Raw genomic sequence first — 19,082 nt, forward strand, 5'->3', positions numbered from 1 at the left:
GGGCCGCGCCGGCCTCCCCTGGCCCCTGAGAGGATGGCGGGGCCGCGGGTTCATTAGGAGCGTGCCCGTCGAGCGTTATCCGCTGGCCAGAGGCCTTCCCCCCCGCCCGCCGTCCTCTTCCTCAGCTCATTACCGCGCTAAACACCCAGAACCGCGCCGTCCCCCCGTCACCCGCCACCCAGCATCCTTCTTTAAAACACGGGCACATTTGTCAAAACCGTTCCACATAAAGACTTTGTCATTGACGAATCTATGTGTCTGCCGACAATGCGGTAGACTGAGATCTCTTTTGAGACCACGGGCTGAATCGGTTTTCAGACCACGTTCCTCTGGAGCACGCCACGACTTTTCTTCTCCGAGCAAGCACACTTTAGCCAAACATTTATTTCTTGATTCTGTTTTTAAAACAGAGATAATTAGAAAGCTACTCTTGGTCAAAAGCAGTGATTTCACTCATGGAGAAATGTAGAGTAATTACGATCACTTGAACACTGTGTTCTGTTTTCCACACTTTGGCAGGTCACGTCAGGTCAACAGGGGTTTTATAGCTATTTTTCCTCTAGTCTTAGTTTAATCTGACAGGTTTTCGCCCCTCTGTTTGAGCCTTGTTGAAAGATATAGGCAATAATTGGATGATCTGGTTTAGCCTGCACCTCACTCCACGTGTTGCTTTGAATGTTTCGGGCATGTAGAACTCGCCTTTGTAAACAGACACTGTTTGCCTTAGACACTGCTAAACAATACCGCTGAACGATGCTGCTTCGTTACAAATCTCGCAGTGAAGGAAGTCTTTCAGTGCCCTTGTCCCACCGAGTGACAGTTTGTGTTGTAGGGGGATAACATATACATAAATAATCATAAACACCTTGATTAACGATTTGCTTGAACAGCTTCCCAAATGAGACAGGTCACTTTGGTTTCCAAGGGCGGTTCGGCATTCATCGGCACCTGTTGTTCCCTCCCCTTCTTTATCCCTCGTTCTCCCCATCCTCCGCTCTCTCTCTCTGCCCCTCCCTCCCTCCCTCCATCTCTCTCACTCACACCTATTTTTCTCTCTTCCTCTCTCTCTCCCCCTCGAATTCAAATTAAAAATGCTTTATTGGCAGATTTGTCCTGTGCTCCTGCGCTCCTCTCTCTGGAGGAGGCGGCTCATGAATATTAAGTGGGGGAGGCGCGGCTCCTGTGCCGGACCGGGTCTGGGCTCTGTCGAGGTGACTCCGGGCTGCTCATGAATATTAATGAGCGGTGGCACGGCCGCGTGATTGATTGACCCTAACCCCCCCCCCCCCCCCCCCCACCTTCCCGTCATGTTTATTCATGGCCCTCAACTCCACAACATTAGTTGTACAGGAGCAGGAATAGAAATGTTCACAGCTTTAACATTTCCCTTTGGGTTTCTCCTCTCCACCATCACTTCCGTCTGCTGCCTGCAGATAGGAGGATCTGGATGTCATCAGCCGCACCCTGCACACACACACACACACACACATACACTCACACACACGCACACACGCACACCACACACTCACACACACATACACACACACACTCACACCCACACACTCACACACACTCACACACATGCACACACACACATGCACATACTCACACACACGCGCACCACACACTCACACAAACATACATACACACACACACACACACATACCCTCACACACACACGCGCACACACACGCACACACACACACACTCACACACATGCACACACACACATGCACATACGCACACACGCTCACACACATACACTCACACAAACATACACACATGCACACACACTCACACACACACACTCACACACACACACACACACACACACACACACACACACACACACTCACACGCACACACACACCAGGCGTAGGCAGGGCCTTCTCATGCCTCTTCATTTGGACACGCGCTCGTGACAGTAATTGCATCTCGTGCCGTAAATGTTAATAATCGTCAGCTTGCAGCGGCACGAGGACACAGCGCCTTCTCGGCGGACTGCGTCTCCGTCTCCCGTAGAAACCGATTCGGGAGAACTCATTTAATTACTGACACGCTGAACCTAATGAGCAAAAAAAGAATAATAAATCAACGCTGGAAAGTGTTTAGTTTTAATGATGGAAAATGTTAGATCACAATACATAAGTGTGCGGGGTGGAGAAAGTATTGAGTGAGGACGCGTGGGGGGGGGGTGAGTCACGCTCATTCTCGTCTTGTGAAGAAAAATCTCGCTGGATCCTGCGTGTGAAATAAATGTCAACTTGACTTTAAATGTCAGCGTATTAGGAGTGCGAACCCTTGGCTGGAGTTTGGGATGTGCGCGGATACATCGACTGTGGCAGTGTTTCCCAAGCCCCACCCGGCGGTCAGCGTGCTGCCATTCAGCTCACCAGACATTACACTTAATTGGGCTTGTCTGAGCTGCAAATTGAGCGCCGTCTTTTCTGTTATGACTTCTTTAAATCTAACATCATTTGCTTCTGAAATATATATCATAAGTGGGCTACGCTTGTTATTTCAATATAGTTTTCATGGTGCCTTGAGCATTTCGCAAATTCGTGTTGGCTTTTCGGTTTGGCATAATTAGTTGTTCGATTAATTGTTCCGAGCCCCATTGAACAAATTATTGCTTTATTACAGCGACAGAAATTAATACTTGTCCACATTACTGATTTATTTGAAAGACTGAAATGAATATTACCGTCTCCTGAACACCACTTTTCTCGTCCCTGATGTTAAAAAACAAAGGCACAAACAGCAGACGGCACATCTGTCTTGACCCTGACTTGACCTTGAATGTCCCAGACCTGAATTCCGGAGAGCTGTGTTGGGCAGTGTTTTTGGTGTCTGGGAGGGCTGAGTCTTACCTTAATACCTGGCACAGGTAGAATACCAAACTGTCTGATTGGCCAACACTGAAACCGCCAACTTTTATTACTAAAGTAACAATGCTTCAGCCTGATTGTTGTAAGATCGCCACATCACCTTAATTTATACTCATATATTGTAAATAATGCGATTTTTTTAATTGACCTAATTAGCTGTTCGACTCCCTCCGCATGTAGCTAAGCAGATTTAAAATGGATGCCTGCCAATGTCATCAATAGGTCAGGGATTAGATTTCTCACCACCGCTACCCATTCACTCTTTTTCTAGTTTTACTCAAAGGAGCATATGCCATACAGTGTCTGTGTTATTTTATTGTTGTCTGCTTACAAATTTCAGTTTTTATACTGAAGATAGATGGGGGGGGAAAATGTAAGAAAAGATGAATTGCTCTCAATGTATACGTGATACCGAACAGGACAGTCTGAAACAGCCATCACTGCAGTTCTTTGTCAGCGTCTGCTACATCACGTTTCTGAAAATACGTGACTGTAAATGTCTCTCCCGTCGCTGATTTCCGAACCCGAGGGCGTCGTTTCTCGATCTGCATGTTTAAGAACGGGAGGCGAGTGAGTGTGTGTGTGTGCATGGAGACGCGGCGCTGCCAGGCTAACCGTGGCGGGGAGTGGGAGGCCTGCATCCTCGGGGGACTGACCACGGAGACATGGGAATGAATGCAGCTACACAGAGTCAGGAAGCTCTCCCGCCTGCTCCATACCCCACCGCACAGCCTGCCTGTAAATCTTTCAACACGCTCTGTCAAAACGCACGCTACATATTATGACGGCAATCAATTTTTCATCAGCCCCTGCTTAACGCGCTGTGAGTTATTCCCGGCTGCTCCTGTTCTCTGTGGCGTGTGCGCTGCTTTTAAAGAAGCCTCTTCATTTGATGCTGTTCTTCCGCGTCTTTCAAAGCCAGGAGACAGAACTCCATGCGAATGTTCTGATCAGCCAAACAATGGGTTTGAATGAAGCGCTGTTTTCTCCGGGCCCGTTGAAATGGCTGGTTTTGAAAGCGTTTGAGAGTATTGGGAGGGAAATTGGCTCCGTAGATTGTCGGAGGGGTTTTTGTCATTCCCTGTCCTTTATTGTATAATCTGTAGTGATGGAAAACAGAGCTGCTGGATGCTTTTGTTAAACATTTCGCGCTGCTGGAGTTTGACGGCCACAAGCGACAATTTATGATCATTCCGGAGACAAATAGCTGCACTCCGTCTTGTGGAAGTGGGCATAATTGTGAAATAATAAATAAAAAATGAGATATGTTGGGTGTTAAAAAAAAAAAAACCCTCAAAAAACGGAACAATGATTTCCATTTGTTAAAACGTCCATTTTCCACATCAAATACCGTAGCCTCTGTGCCCCAGGGAGCCTCGTCAGCGGACACATAATCGATACGGTTTGCAAATTTAAGAGCACATCGTTTCTTTTCTGAGGGCACGCAACGGCCGCGATCCGGGGACCGGATTTCAGCAATATTTTCTATCGACAAATGCATTTTTCATGATTGCGGGTTTAAATATTCATAAGTACTGTATTTGATTAATTTCTCGCCTCTTGAAAGGAGGAGTCTGTCTGACAGGTGGACCTGAGGGAATGTGTTTATTGCAATAACCCCCACCCCCCCACACTGACTCCGTTGTTTACTCTTATTAAGAAATGAGCTCCCAAAAGGGAAAAAAAGGCGTTAAAATCATTACAACTTTCGGTTATGCATGATGAGACCTGTCTGAATACTTGATTGAGGGGAAAAGGTAAAAGTAATATTGAGGGATTAGTCAGATGTAGGCTCAGTTGTTTTAAAATGCACGGTGAGCAGGGCTAAATCAGACAATACATCAAACGGCGCGGCAGCAGAAAGCCGGAGAGAGATAGTGGGGCGTCTAAACCTGGGAGGGGCCACCTGTCTGCTTTCCCTGTTTAAGGGTCAGCAAGAGTCGCAACAAAAACACTACGGAGCCCTCCGGGCAGATAGAGCGGAAACTTTCCATTTTCTTTGTTTTTGTAAAATATTTTAGCTTTTTAGAACTCACTCCGTTGAAACATTCTTACAATTCAGAACGTCTCATCCAATTCAACAAATTGTGCATGCATGAATGGATTATTACCAATGTGGCTAACCCCCCCGCCCCTGCGAACGCACGCACGCAAATGGCCTCAGATTTTTTAAAGCCATTGTCTGCACAGTCATAAAGAATACGAGCACCTGTGAATGAGTTCTGATTCCTCACCGTGCACATAACGCAAATGGACCTGTGGACAATGCAAGTGCTCAAATGGTAAAAATTTATTCAGTTCTGCGCAATTTAGCTCGATGTATGTTGGCAAAATAAGGACACGCTTTCCCTTTCTGAGAGCGTTCTCAGTAATTCCTCAATTTGCATGTTTTACAGAGCGTTCAGAGGGAGACCCGGCAATATAACCAATTCACGTCGGAGCGGAAACGCAGGCCCCCATCGTGTTTGTGTTTTATGGGGGGGGGGGGGGGGGGCGTTCCGTGCCTCTCCGCCCGGGCTCGGAGTGGAGTGGGGGACGGGAAAGTGGGAAGTGAATGTGCGGAAGTATCACAGGCGTGTCACCGTGATGGGGAACGCTTCTTCATGACATGGTTAAGCGCGTCGGTGTTTTCTCTTTCCTCCGCGCGCTGTACGCCCGCAGAACTCTTCTCCTCCGCTCTTTTGCGGGGTTTACATTCCCTCCTTTCGTTGCCGGCAGCCTCGGCTTTGACGGAACGGAGACGGGGGGCTCATTGATGTGCCAGAGTTCTTGATAAAAAATAATAACCCGAAATGTGAGCACCCCTCAGCGCGCGCCCCGGTTTGTGTTGTTTTTCCGCCTCTGGTTTTCACTCAGAAAAGTAAAGCTGTGTCCCTTAACCTGTCTGTGCACTGATATGGGTGAGGTCTACCTTCTGCTGTCCAACATGGTGAAAGACACCGGCTCGGAGAACTACTTCCTGTCCATCCTGCAGCACCTTCTGCTCGTCAGGAACGACTACTACATCAGGTAAGCCCCGCCCTACCTCTTCAGCTGTCACCCTTCCAGCTGCTGGGAACGGCCAAATACGACCTCACAACTCCTCTTTACAGGGTCCCTTTAAACACCCCTGGATCAAAGCATTGTGCCCTTTCGAAACCGAAAACTGTCCCTCACTGTTTAATTATGAGATAATAAGTAGGTCTGGTTGAGGCTGTATGATGGTGTCAGTCAGGAAGCCGCAGGCCTGCTGGGTAAAAGCATCACCTGCGGGGCATGTGTGAGCTCCACGGACTCAGATTGAATGGGGGGATATGGCAGGGATTCGGTCCGCTGAGATAGCGCTGGCTATTACTTTATCCAACCCTGCTGGAGGTCTGGCCATCTGTGGCTGGCTGTCTTCGCACACGTATGATTGGGTCTCCTCTGCCCGCACAGAGGCATGGCTGGCACCATGCGTTTCAGAGGAGAGCCGCGAGTCTGCACTCTCCCGCACCAGCAGCAGGGGGCGTACATGAGCCCACATTCGGTGAACGGGATATCCCCAAACTTGGTGTGAAAATGGGAGATTTCCCAAATTTTTATGAAAGGAAGAAAATAAATAGTGTTTTTTTTTAAATTATTTTTAATCAGAAAACTGCAGTGTCTGTGCAAGCAAGGACAGTGATCAATCCACTGCTGTGTCAGACCTTCTCTACGAGGAAAATATCTAAAGACGAGGCGGGGGAGGGGAACGGTAGTTTACCACAGACAAGTAGCTCCTCACTCTCAGCCATGAATAATGTATTCCTGAGCCTGTTGGAGAACGTGTGGAACAGAGAACACATTAACCAGCTCGTACAGAAACGTCCTGCTCAGCAGTCCTGTCTGTCCCTGTCTCTGACGCCAGTAAGAAGAAAAGATCACTACAAACACTCATTAAAAATGCATGTCCTTATTAAAGATATGCTTTTAAAAAATACATTTTCACTTCTTCCCAGATAAGGAGCGGATAACGTTTCGCACATATCCGTCATTGTGCTTGGTATCTTTTGTCACAGGTTACTCTATTCAGCACTCTGAATTAATCGCGTATCTATTGTACGTTCTTTGAACCGGCGAGTCTTATTATGTTAAAGATTACAATGCCTTCTTGGAGACAAATGTCTGTTGTATTGGTGAGAAAGAACCCTTTGCGATTATCCGATGCTTTGGTAAGCAGGCCTCCGTTAGAGGGGTGAGAGAAAGTATGTCTTCTCCTCCTGTCGGACCGGCTCAGCGGACAGGGTGCCGTGTCCACAGGTGATGGAGACGGGCTTATGATGAAAGACACAGGGAAAGCAGAGGTGCCAGCTCAGATACATTACCGGGCGGATGAGTTTGTTTCAAAGGTTCCTCTGCGCTTTTAAATGCCAAGTTCGGGCCAGCCACGTTGCTGCAGGATCCGGCGGTCATCCAATTCGTTTAGTTTAACCACTCAAACAGGGGCATACGTTCTAAGGGCTTAATTAGTGCCTCGCAATGAGTCTATGCAAGTGGAGACTCATTTTTTATTTATTTTTTCCTTGCCATCAATGCATTTGGAACAGGGCTGATAGAGAAGTTATTCTGTGCAGTGGTCAAAAAGTCTTAGAGTGTTATGTTCAGACAAAGTGATGCTAACCCTTGAACTTTTGACAGAGTGAAGTTATGTATGTGGTTAATACATGAGGCGTTGATTCCACATAACATTCTAATGACTGAACGAATATATTTCGCAAAGTATCTTTGATAATGGCTTATATTTGCTGTTGAGAATAGTATACAATTTCAGTGATATATTCAGGTCGCTACAGGCATTTTCCTGAAACTATACATTAATACCTCATTCAAAAATGCCTAAAGGATGTTAACTGATGAATTGGTGGTTTCTTCTTTGCTACTTTATTGGAGATAACCTTTACTGTCTAGCCATTATAATGACCTAATCATTCACCTATACAAAATAACATGAGTGATCTGAATTGATATGATTGTATTTTGATGAATGAAATGTCGTAAGTTTGAGAAAGGTGCGATACCTTAAGCATGACAGTAATACCCAAAATGCATAACCTGCATATAGCTAAGCCAGGGCAGGTAGTTAGAGTTCTCCCTTCACTTACCTAAGAACGTCTTAACTCCGTAACATGGTGTGAAATAGAGAGAGCTTATTGGAGCTTTAATATTATTATTAGCCTCCTGCTTCTGCTGCTATTACTGATCACATTAATATAAATCATCATAATAAGATTAATCAAAATGTTTTCATAAAACTGACTTCAGTAACCAAGACAGTGTCATGCAGTACAACAATACTCTATTGCTCTATTTTTAAATGGCGGGCAATAGATTAGTTGTTTTTCCACCGTCGCTGTTGAACAACGCCGTTGAGCCAAAGCAAACTGCATGAGAAGCACAGGTGTAGTGGAGGTCGTACGCAGCCCTCAGCCCCGCCCGTCAAAATGGCAGCGGCTCGGCGGAGCTCTGCGATTGGGTGGGGCAGAGTGACGGGCGGGGCGGGGGGGGCGGGGCGTTTGGTGGCCGGGTGCTGACAGTTCTGGGTCAGCCGCTGCGCCTTATCTCCGCCCCGCTGCGGACCGCTCGCCCCGGGGAAAATAGGACGGCTTATTGAGATGATAATTTGCCGCACGGCGGTGACAGTCGTAAGCCCGCCGCGGAAAAGAAAAAAAAAAACCCTCTCAGATGGCTGCTCGCCCCTCACTCAACACCAGCGGGGAAAATCCCACCCGCCGAACGCAGCCTATCTCTCCCGCTTCACGCGTATAAATCATGCCGTCACGTGCTTATCCCATGCTGGACATCCGCCATTTAAAGCCCGGCTCTTTTGTGAGATGTATATCTAGCAAATAAGCACGGAACATAAATAATACTGGTTGACCTGGATTTTAAGTGTATTAGGAAGTGTCAGGCAGTGGATAAAAGAAAAGAAAAAACCCCCCAGCATGCCACCGTGAAGCAACATTAAATCACCAGTTCATACAGCATATTATGCCATCACTTGTCAAAAAGGTGGTTATGATAATATTGTTGTCCTTAAATCATGATAATTTCAGCAAGCACATACATAGACCCAGAATTACTTCCTGCCATAACGTGTTTACACATGCATATGAAAATGATGAACGGTAATATTCAGTCACTTATAACTCAGACATAACAATATGCAGTTGAGCACAGTATACATTTAGACTAATGGATGAAAAGACTACATCAGGCGTGAGTAACTGAAATACATGCACAGTCAATAGTGCCACAGATGAAAAATGAATAAGGAATGAAATAAGCCAGGTTGTTTGTGTAAACAGGTGTGTTCTCCTGGTTTTATAATATTATTCGGGGCTTTCTCATCCTGCAGAGAGAGGATGTGGCTCTCGCTCTGTTCAGAACATTACTCTTCGCTGATCCACTTGACACTGCTGCATTATGAATGAATGCAGTATCTGCCTGATTCACATTAAAGAATATAAGAACCATGACCCTTACACCAAGAAAAGGTGCTTAGGTCCAGTTTAGACTTCACAATTAGAGTTAATAGAAGGGTAAGTTGGCATGGCATTTGTACTAAAGTTCCGTCTTCTTCCAAGGAAAACGCGTTTTAAAGCACTTATTTTAGGAATACTATTCAGGTAGGAGCGTACCAATTAAGAAATCGCACTGAATAATTGACTAAGAACGGTTATTTTATGTATTGATTTTGTTCAAAAAGATATTTGAGTCTTTAATCTGGGAACACTGTGTCCTCATTAGAGGTGTGATTGCCTTCCATTTAAATTATTTCTGTAAAAAAGAATTACAGATGAAGCCTTGCAGATTGCTACACATTGATCGTCGTGTATGCCCGGTAAGTTGGAGTGGGCGACAGCACGATATCTTATTTAGCCACCTCGCGCATAACCCCCCTCCATAAAAAAATACGAGAAAAAAACTACAAAGACCACAACGCTCACTTTTGGCAACCTTTGACCTCCTTATCCACACCGCGGCCTTTTTGTGATCTCGGACATCTGAAGTTCCCTGCCGCGCTCCGAGTGTCCCTCAAGCAGGAGGATACCTCGAGCTGCAGACAGAGCTACACTGGAGAGGACAGAGCTTTCAGGGCTTTCTACCACTCCTCGTTTAGAGCACCTTCCTCACTTCCCTCCATCCTCCCTCCGTGTGCGTGTACAGAGCACCGACCATCCGTTTAAAAAAGCCTTAAAAAAATGAACCAAATGCAATGCTTAGTATTCCATAAGCAGTGTTTTACTCGTTGAAGGCATTCAGAGACAAAGTCATATGCGATACGTTTTGTATATGAATTTAGAATTTTCAGTTCTCGCTTTGGAGTCGCTGTACACAGTGCAGTTGTGCTACTACAGCACAATACCATTTTTCTAGAAGTGTTTAGAGACAGAGAGCCAAAAACAAACCCTAGTGGGAAGAATTGAAGTGCGACGGGAAAATATATCAAGCATATAAGTGTGGACTGGGGACCCAGCAGCCGGCCCGGGTACTGAGACCCAGCTCCCAGGGCAGCGTGGCCTCGTTACAGAAATCAGCTTTTAAGTGCTGCCGGATCTCTCTGCGAGTGACCCACAGGTTTTAATTACGCCGTGCGTCCACAGAAAGAACGGTAGCTCTCACATCCTGCCTCTCTCCGGACCGGAGGTGTCCGGGCTGCGTCCCGCATCCTCGATCTGCGGCCCTTATCTCTCCCGAGGCTTCCCCGCGTTCCCTGCCAGGACACGTGTCGGCAGCTCGACGTTAAAATGAACGCGTGTATCCGCTCAGCGGGGGCCCGTATCCCGGGCCGCGTGTTTTAAATCCGCTGCATATTTACAGAATCCAGGTCAAGTGGCTCTCGGAAGGTTAGGCCGAACCGCCTGGAACCGGCTCCAGCTCGTCGAGTGACAGTTACGGACCGGCGAACCGTCGGACGTGACGCCAGTGCGACACGTTAATTAACAAACTGTTGAAGGCAGGAATATGTGATATTAAGTGAGATGTAATCACTCGTGGCAATTACGGGAATTTTAAAAGGAATGGATTCTCACGTTTCTGAAACGGTTTGAATTAGCTACGTGCGCTCTGACCGAGAGGGGTGACGGTGTTATTACCCGTCTTCAGGTGGAGATTGTGAGCGGGGGAAAGGGGAATAAACGGTGGGCTCGGTCATATTAAGATGCGGCCTGCGTTTGGTGTGGGGGGGGCGGGGGCGGGGGCGGGGGCGGACGGCGTGGAGTGGCAGCCGCGCTTCCCACGTCTGCCGGAGCTCGGTCAAGGTCAACCTCGGGACGTAATTATGTGGCACTGCGAAGCACGTCTCCGGCTGACATTGTGTTTGCTAAATGTCACTTGCAATTAAAATTGATAATCTAAATGGGAAAAGGTCGCGCGGGAACGTGTGCCGTATGTCCCGAGCGCGGGAATAAAGCGATAAATAAACGGAGCCGCGCTCCTAACTTTCAAATAATAGGGGTGCTTTTTTCCCCCCTCTCCCTTTGTGCTGTTTTACATTGTGCTTTGCGTTCGCCGGTTTAGATACTCATTAGATCTGTGTCCCTGCTTTAATTGGGCCTCTTAATTGGCAGAGATGATTGTGGTTTGTATGTGACAGCTTGTCTGGTGAAGGTGAAAGAGCAGGAAGTTCACCGTGCCACGCTCTGTCTTTTCAGAGCTCGATGGAAGCACACGACAAGAAAGTGTTTTAGTCTTGTAATGGGTCATAAAGTCTTATTTTTCTCTCTCAAGTAGAAAATATTAGCTTGTTTTAAGTTACTCTTTGCTTGACATGTTGATATTTTCTTACGCCATTGGCAAATCTTGAAATGAGTTAAACCTTCTCACCTAATTGCCAATATTTTTGTCTTATTTAGCAAAGAAAAGAAGAGTGCAGGGGACAGGTGAACTGATGTGTATATATACACTCAGTGACCACTTTATTAGGTATTTTTAGACTTCTACTGCTGTAGCCTATCAACTTAGAGTTATGATGCGTTGTGTGTTCAGAGATGCTGTTGCACTGCAGTAATGTGTGGTTATTTGCATTACTGTCACCTCCCTGTCAGCTTTGACCATTCTCCTCTAGCGTCTCTCATTAACAAGGCATTTCAGTCTGCAGAACTGCCGCTCACTCTTTGCAAACTCTAGAGACTAGTGTGCGTGAAAATCCCAGGAGATCAGCAGTTTCTGAGATACTCAAACCACCCTGTCTGTCACCAGTAATCATTCCACTGTCAAAGTCGCTTAGATCACATTTTTTCCCTCATTCCGGTGGTTGACGTGCATTAACATTAACTGAAGCTCCTGACCCGTATCTACATGATTGTATGCAATTGCACTGCTGCCACACAATTGGCTGATTAGGTAATCGCGTGAATAAGTAGGTGTAATAAAGTAAGAATGTTCCTAACAGAGTGCTCGGTGAGTGTATATTGATGTGTCGTACGTGTAAAAACAGATGCACAGACACACTGGGACTGATGAGAAGACTAGGACTGTGAAAAGGCTGAAATGTGCAGTGACAGGACTGAGTCTCTCCCCCCCCCAGGCCTCAGTACTACAAGGTGATAGAGGAATGCGTGTCCCAGGTGGTGCTCCAGAAGAACGGAATGGACCCAGATTTCGGGTACAGAGAGCGGCTGGACGTGGACTTCACTCTGCTGGTCGGTAGGTTTCTCAGGGCACGTCCTGCCCTGCCGTGTGTTGGGGGTTTTTGGGGTTTTTGGGGTTTTTTGGGTTTTTTCTGTTCTGTAAGCAGGCCCTCCCCCCAAACCAGGAGCGGTTGAGACGATGGGATTTGAATCTGTTCCCGATGTGTCTTCTGTGCACTCACACCTGCGCTTCTATGTGGATAATCCCTCCCTGGATATAATCCAGATGCTCAAGTCACAGGGAAAGGCCAGGTGTAAATGGGGCCTTGGATTGAGTCCCAACGTTGAAAATGACAAGCCATTTCCAACACACTGGTGAAGTCACTTCTGTCCTGCCACTGGAGACAACACCGGCTGATTGTTTTGCTATTTCACATTAATTTACAGTCTGAATTGTTTCATGTTTAATTAGTCTTTCACCACCCTGTCTGGCAACAATCATTCCGCGGTCAAAGTCACTTAGATCATATTTCTTCCCCATTCTGACATTTGGTCTGAAAAACAGCTGAAACTCTTGACTAAATATGCATGCTTTTATGCATTTACTTGCTGCCACATGATTGACTGATTCAATATTTGCATTAACAAGCTGGTGTACAGGTCTACCTAATAAAGTAATCACTGAGTGTATATACATACATATATGTATATATAGTATAAATGGGGAACATCAACTTCCTTTGTGGGAGAAGGCATTAGTCCATGCAATAAATATCTGGAATAAATAGAAAATGTTTTATATCCCAATCAAGATTAAGACCAGAAGGCGATAAACTATTAAGAGTGCAGATCCAAAACATTTCCCTTTGTAATAAAAGTTTTTTAACATCACCCTCTCTCCTTGGAGTGTTTACATGTTCAATGCCAAAATATCTCAAGGAAGTACAGAGTGAGAAACATCAAATGCTCTGTGAGGATAGCACAGCTGCTACCAGGCTAGTTACTCTCAGTCTCTGTGGAGTCTTTGTATCTTACACGATTATGCCTCCTTCCAGTGCTGTTGGAGTGTGTTAGCTCAGTGTCACCAAGTTTGCATTTGACTTTATTTTCTGAGATCTGCTCAAAGAGAGACCAAATGGCGTTTTTTTCTCGCTTTCCGTTCTTTACGGAGCGTTTCCAGGAACGCCAGTGCGATTTTCACCACGAGCGCTGGCAGATGCCTTCCTTATCGCATTTTCCCCCATGTTCTTACCAGAGTCTCACTCCTCTGATCTGCACTAATACAGCGCCGTTTCTGTGCGGTGGATACCCCCCCTAAAAACCTTGATGGAGAGCAGGCCGATGTTATTAAGGCTGATCAATTTAACTTCCTGCCAAACATTTCACTCAAAACGGGGGTGCCCAAATCTTGTGCCACGGAGGCCCGAGAGTATGCATGCTTTCAATCGAACCTGTCAGTACACCAGCTCATGTCACTAATTAACACACCTTCAGTCTGAGTAGAGGAACTAGTTGGTGAAATCCGTAGGTGATTGGTTGGGATGAAAACCTGCATGCACTCAGCCCTCCAGGGCACACGTTTGGGCACCCCTGACCTAAAAACGAAATGTTTTTGTGATGAATTATTAAAAAGGCCCAGCGCTGCAGGACGGATCCCTGCGGAGTGAAGCCGACCCGCGATGGAGTCTTAGGCCTCCGTCAGGCTGCCAGGCCTCTTTAGCATCGCAGCGTCTCCACATCAAGAGCCAGTGGTGCACTGCAAATCCTGAAATATGCTTTTTCAAGCTCCGTGGGAGAGGCGGTGTCTCATTTTCTAATTTTCTGCGCACGGCAAGTCATCGGTTGAAAGGATCTTCTGGGATTCAGGCGGTTCTGGTTTGCCACCTCTCTGTGATATTTTGCTGATGGTGTTGTTCTGTAGTTAACTTTGCTCTCGGCTTCATTTGACAGGCCCCAGATATTCCTCCCCGTCGAAGCGTACCTGGCAGCAGAGCCACACATCTCCGCTATGAAAGATTTAGTCCAGCGGCAGCAGCCTCTGTCGTTATTCTCTCCTCCGTCCCACGAGAGACAAGGCCGAGACACCTGCAGCTGCTAGACATGTTAGATAAGGTGTACTAATTATGCATAAATAATACATTATTGTTATTGCCTGTCTTTGGGAGACGGCACTCCGTAAAGCACAAGGGCGCTCCAGGTTTACGTGCTCCGGGTTCATCCGTCATCGTTTGGGTTGAGGAGTAATTATAAAGAGTCGAGTTCCTCTTGCTGGGAATGATTTATGCAATCATTTGATTCTGTGAGAGGTACGGCACTGAAATATGTGTGATCTGAAACATATCGTCCCTGTTGGGTTGTGTCACTAACACTTGCGGAACTTGTCAACAAAGGCTCATTAAAAGTTTTTTTTATTTCAGATTTCTCCTCAAAAACGCAATTTATAGTAAATTTACTTTCCTTTTTTCCGTCTCACTTTAATGACTAGAGAACAAATGTTCCAATACATTTTTTTTTTTTTTACATTTTTTACAAATCAAATTGCGACCTGCAGAAAGGAGTGTAAACCTCTGGAGGAACGCGCGGTGGAGGAGAACAGACAGGTTCATTTTTCCGCTCTCGGGCTTTTCTGCTCCCGTTCGTTTCCTCAACGCCCTCGCTTATCTCCGCTTTCGGTTCAGTCTGGGGTTTGACCCGCTCGGAATTTCATCTGGGGGCCCAAATGGCTGTCGCCCGTTGCGTATTTCTGACATTTTCTCCCTTTTTTCCCCCCGCAGACCAGTGTGTGGATAAAGCCAAGGTGGAGGAGAGTGAGCAGAAGGCAGCCGAGTTCTCCAAAAAGGTAAGCCCCGTAAATCACGCGCCACCGTGCTCTTCCCCGCAGCTGAGAGACAGGTTATGGATCGCCCCGCACTGATCAATGGCTGGCGGTGGGAGTACATGATCTGTATCAGTATTACAGGGATCAATGCAGGAGCTGTCTGTGTCCCACTGAGCCAGCTGAAATATGTACGGACTATTCTAGAACCTCTGAGCCAAGCCCAACTGGCTGGGCTTCCTAGAGAAATGCTTTTTCGCTTGTCATCCACGCTTTTCTACTATATAGGGAATTATTACTATGTTATTACTACATTATACATTATTACCCCTTTTGGCAAATGTGAATATATGTATTGTGACTCTGAGATTGTAAAGATTGAGGACACAGAAGATGGGCTATTATCCTTAATTTTATTTTCCCCCCAGAGCTAATGCTGCTAATGCAATGCAAGCTTGAATGGGGGGAAAAAAGAAAACATTTACATTAAACAAGATGATTTCAACCCTGAACAAAGGAGAGAAAAAGCCACATAATAATGTAGCTTCATTATAGCGGGTAGCTAATACGATGCTCTGGTAATGTTCGTTCTCATAGTCACCTTATCCTCTGTGCTCTCTTGGAGTCGGTCGCTGAAGGGCAGAGTGGGTCAGTCGGGTTTGGTACTGTAGGCCTGGGCCAGCGGTTATCCGAGCTATGCACACTTTGGCCGTCACCAGTTACCCCCCAAAACATGAAGGTTTCCCCAGTGCAGCAGTGGGGGTCTCCCGCTGTAGGCCTGGAGGTGTCCTGCCTGCTCTGGGTCCTTCTGCAGAGCTGGTCAGGCTGCGTGGCGGGCCGGGGGAGAGGGGGGACCTGCGGGCCTTCCACGGCTGTCCGTCTGGTGGTCTCTCCGCGCTGAGCCCCGTGTTGTGACCCTCCGCAGTTCGACGAGGAGTTCAGCGCCCGGCAGGAGGCCCACGCCGAGCTCCAGAAGCAGGAGGAGAAGATCAAAGAGCTGGAGGCGCAGATCCGCTCCCTGCAGACGCAGGTACGGAGGGCGGGGACTGTCACAGGGAAGGGCGTGGCCTCAGCCGCTGCAACGTTCTATCAGCAACAGTGCAGCGTGTGTCTAAATCACATCTTTTGTTTTCTTTTTTTTTAATTCCTGCTCACACCATGGATTTTGCACCGTTTGAGAGAGAGAGAGAGAGAGAGAGAGAGAGAGAGAGAGAGAGAGAGAGAGAGAGAGAGAGAGAGAGAGAGAGAGAGAGAGAGAGAGAGAGAGAGAGAGAGAGAGAGAGAGAGAGAGAGAGAGAGAGAGAGAGAGAGAGAGAGAGAGAGAGTTGTAACACAGCTTCATTGTAGCACCGCAACAAAACATCACAAGGCCCAGAAAATCAAACAAATCACAAGGAAAGAGAAAGAGAGACAGAGAGTGATAGAGAGAGAGAAGGGGTGAGAGAGAGAGAGAGAACTGGAAGACAGCCATATTAATATTAAGTGGTATGCATTACTTTGAATAACATGTACACTATGAGGGGAAAAAACTATGTGAAAATACTGTATATTGTTTAGAGTGAATAAATCTTGCACCCACACACACACACACAGAGGGAGAGATTTTGTTTATTACATTTTAGTAAGAATCTGAACTGAAATGGGCGAACGGGTCCAGGGCAGAAGCGTTTATTTCATTATGACTCCAGGAGCTGAACTGCTGTCTGCTTTTTATAAAGAAGTGAGAGACCTGGGGGACAGTTGTTAGGCGGAGGAATCCGCTAATTTAGTCGAGTCAAAGCCTCCTGACTCCCTAATCACAAATATGAAACTGCTCTGAGTGGCTATTTTCAGACTTCTGAGATTATTAAATGTGATAAAGCGCCATTTTTCTCCCCTGAATGTGTCCCATTGTTGAAAGGTGTGAATTGGCGCATTGCGGCCTGTACAATGCAATCGTGTCATCATGAAGACGGCTCGCGTTTCCTCTTTGGCCCTCACGCCAGCTTTTCTCTTCCCTGAGAATGACGACCATTTCCTCCTTAACCCAATTTCCCCCCGTGATTTAATACTGCATGGAGACAAGGCGGTAGTTTGCTTCTCTGCTTTTCCAACCGAATCATGAAAAATAGTAGATCTCTGACGCTAAGAGTGCTTTGTGAAACCCGATCTGAGGAAAGGGTAAATACATGAGCTGCCTCTCTGGAGAGCACCTGTGCGTTTTACCTTCTCTCTGCTCCCCCACACGCCTCCACACGCCTCCACACGCCTCCACACGTCTCCACACGCCTCCACACGCCTCCACACGCCTCCACACGCCTCCACACGTCTCCACACGCCTCCACACGCCTCCACACGTCTCCACACGTCTCCACACGCCTCCACACGCCTCCACACGTCTCCACTCGCCTCCACACGCCTCCACACGCCTCCACACGCCTCAGTCCCCGTATGGCCCCTGCCGGCTCAGGCCTACCCTTATTCCCAGCTCCATGGCAAATGGCCACATTAGCACAAGCGTCAGCCTGCCCTGGGTCCTCCCGCCCCCGTCCCCCTCCCGGCCCACAGTTCATTTTGGGCAGTCCGTCCGACCAAAGCCCCGTGGTCAGTGTGTATGACCTGCTTTCTTTGCCCGTCCCCATCCATCATTTGCCTGACCGCTGCCTGCAGCCACACCTCCTCCAGACCCTTTCGTTCCCTGGCCGCAGTGGCCGGTGCGTCCCTGAACTCACCAGCCTGTTTCGCTGGTATACCAGACAACTGGATATACGGAACAGAACTGGACCTCCAACTGGACCTCCAAAGCGGCTGGTGGAGGAGACAGACTTACCACATACACCGCAAAAGAGTCTATCTTAAGTGTTTTAGTCTTGCAATGAGACTTCAAATATTTATTTCTCTCTCTGAAGTAGAAAATAGTAGCTTTTAAGTTATCGCCTGCTTGAAGTGAAATACGCACCATCTTGACATCTATCTCACCTCATTGGCAGATTTGAAGTCGAAAGAATGCTGTATACTGTATTATATACACTGTAATACTTGTTGATTTGCTTTTTTGGGGGGGATTTACAGTGCACAGATGAAATGCTGTTGATTTCTCACACCCTGGCCATAACCCCCTCGGCCTCGCGGTGATACCCACGCGCCGTTTCACACATGGAACCCGCGCCAGGCCTCGCTCCCTCCTCGTCTCTCACCGCACGCTCGGAGAGAGGGAGTTAGGCGTATAACGGAGCGGCAAAGCCGGGCTCCTGAGACTTCCTACTTCCTCCTGGCAGCGTCAAAGTGAAGACCTGAGAGCCTTTAGCTTTAACAGGCTTTCCTTCTGCAGGGGAAGCGCTACCATGTCCTCTGTTCCACAGATATCGGCATCGAGCCTTTTTCCTTAAAGCTTCGTCCCCTGGGTGCAGACGAGAACGCAAACACGCATGTTTCCTGGCATGAAGGAGACACGCTCTTGGTCAAGTTGAGCTCCTTTGACTCACGTCAGCTTTCCCTTGTCGCCACAGCGGAAGGGAAGGGACTTAGCTTATTGCTTTTGAAGGAGACGCAGCTCAGTCAAGATGCTTTCAATTCACAACCAACTCCACAGTGGAGTCAATTTAATCAATTTCATCTGCATAGACAACACCCAACCGCAGAACACAGCATTCGCTGGGACTTACAGGCATTGTCTTCCATAGCCTTATTTCCATTGTGAAAGTGCAGGACTGAATATCAAGTGCATGCGGGGTATTACGTAGACACAGCAACACTCTTACAGGTCATTCTCCTAATGTAGAGTCGCTTGCTATTAGTGTCTCAGTGTGGACAATGGCTCATTTCTGA

At 47.2% G+C, this 19,082-nt stretch overlaps 1 protein-coding gene across 1 annotated transcript in view; it reads left to right on the forward strand.

The window, feature by feature from the left end:
- diaph2 (diaphanous-related formin 2) overlaps positions 1–19,082 on the forward strand; it is a 482,385-nt gene that overhangs the window by 152,457 nt on the left and 310,846 nt on the right. Inside the window, 4 exon segments of the mRNA XM_061234698.1 lie at positions 5,781–5,897; positions 12,418–12,536; positions 15,235–15,299; positions 16,201–16,305. Of these exon segments, the coding sequence (XP_061090682.1) occupies positions 5,781–5,897; positions 12,418–12,536; positions 15,235–15,299; positions 16,201–16,305 (406 nt within the window).

The sequence above is a fragment of the Conger conger genome, chromosome 3 (genome assembly GCF_963514075.1).
Source record: "Conger conger chromosome 3, fConCon1.1, whole genome shotgun sequence".
In the NCBI taxonomy this organism is placed as follows: Eukaryota; Metazoa; Chordata; class Actinopteri; order Anguilliformes; family Congridae; genus Conger; species Conger conger.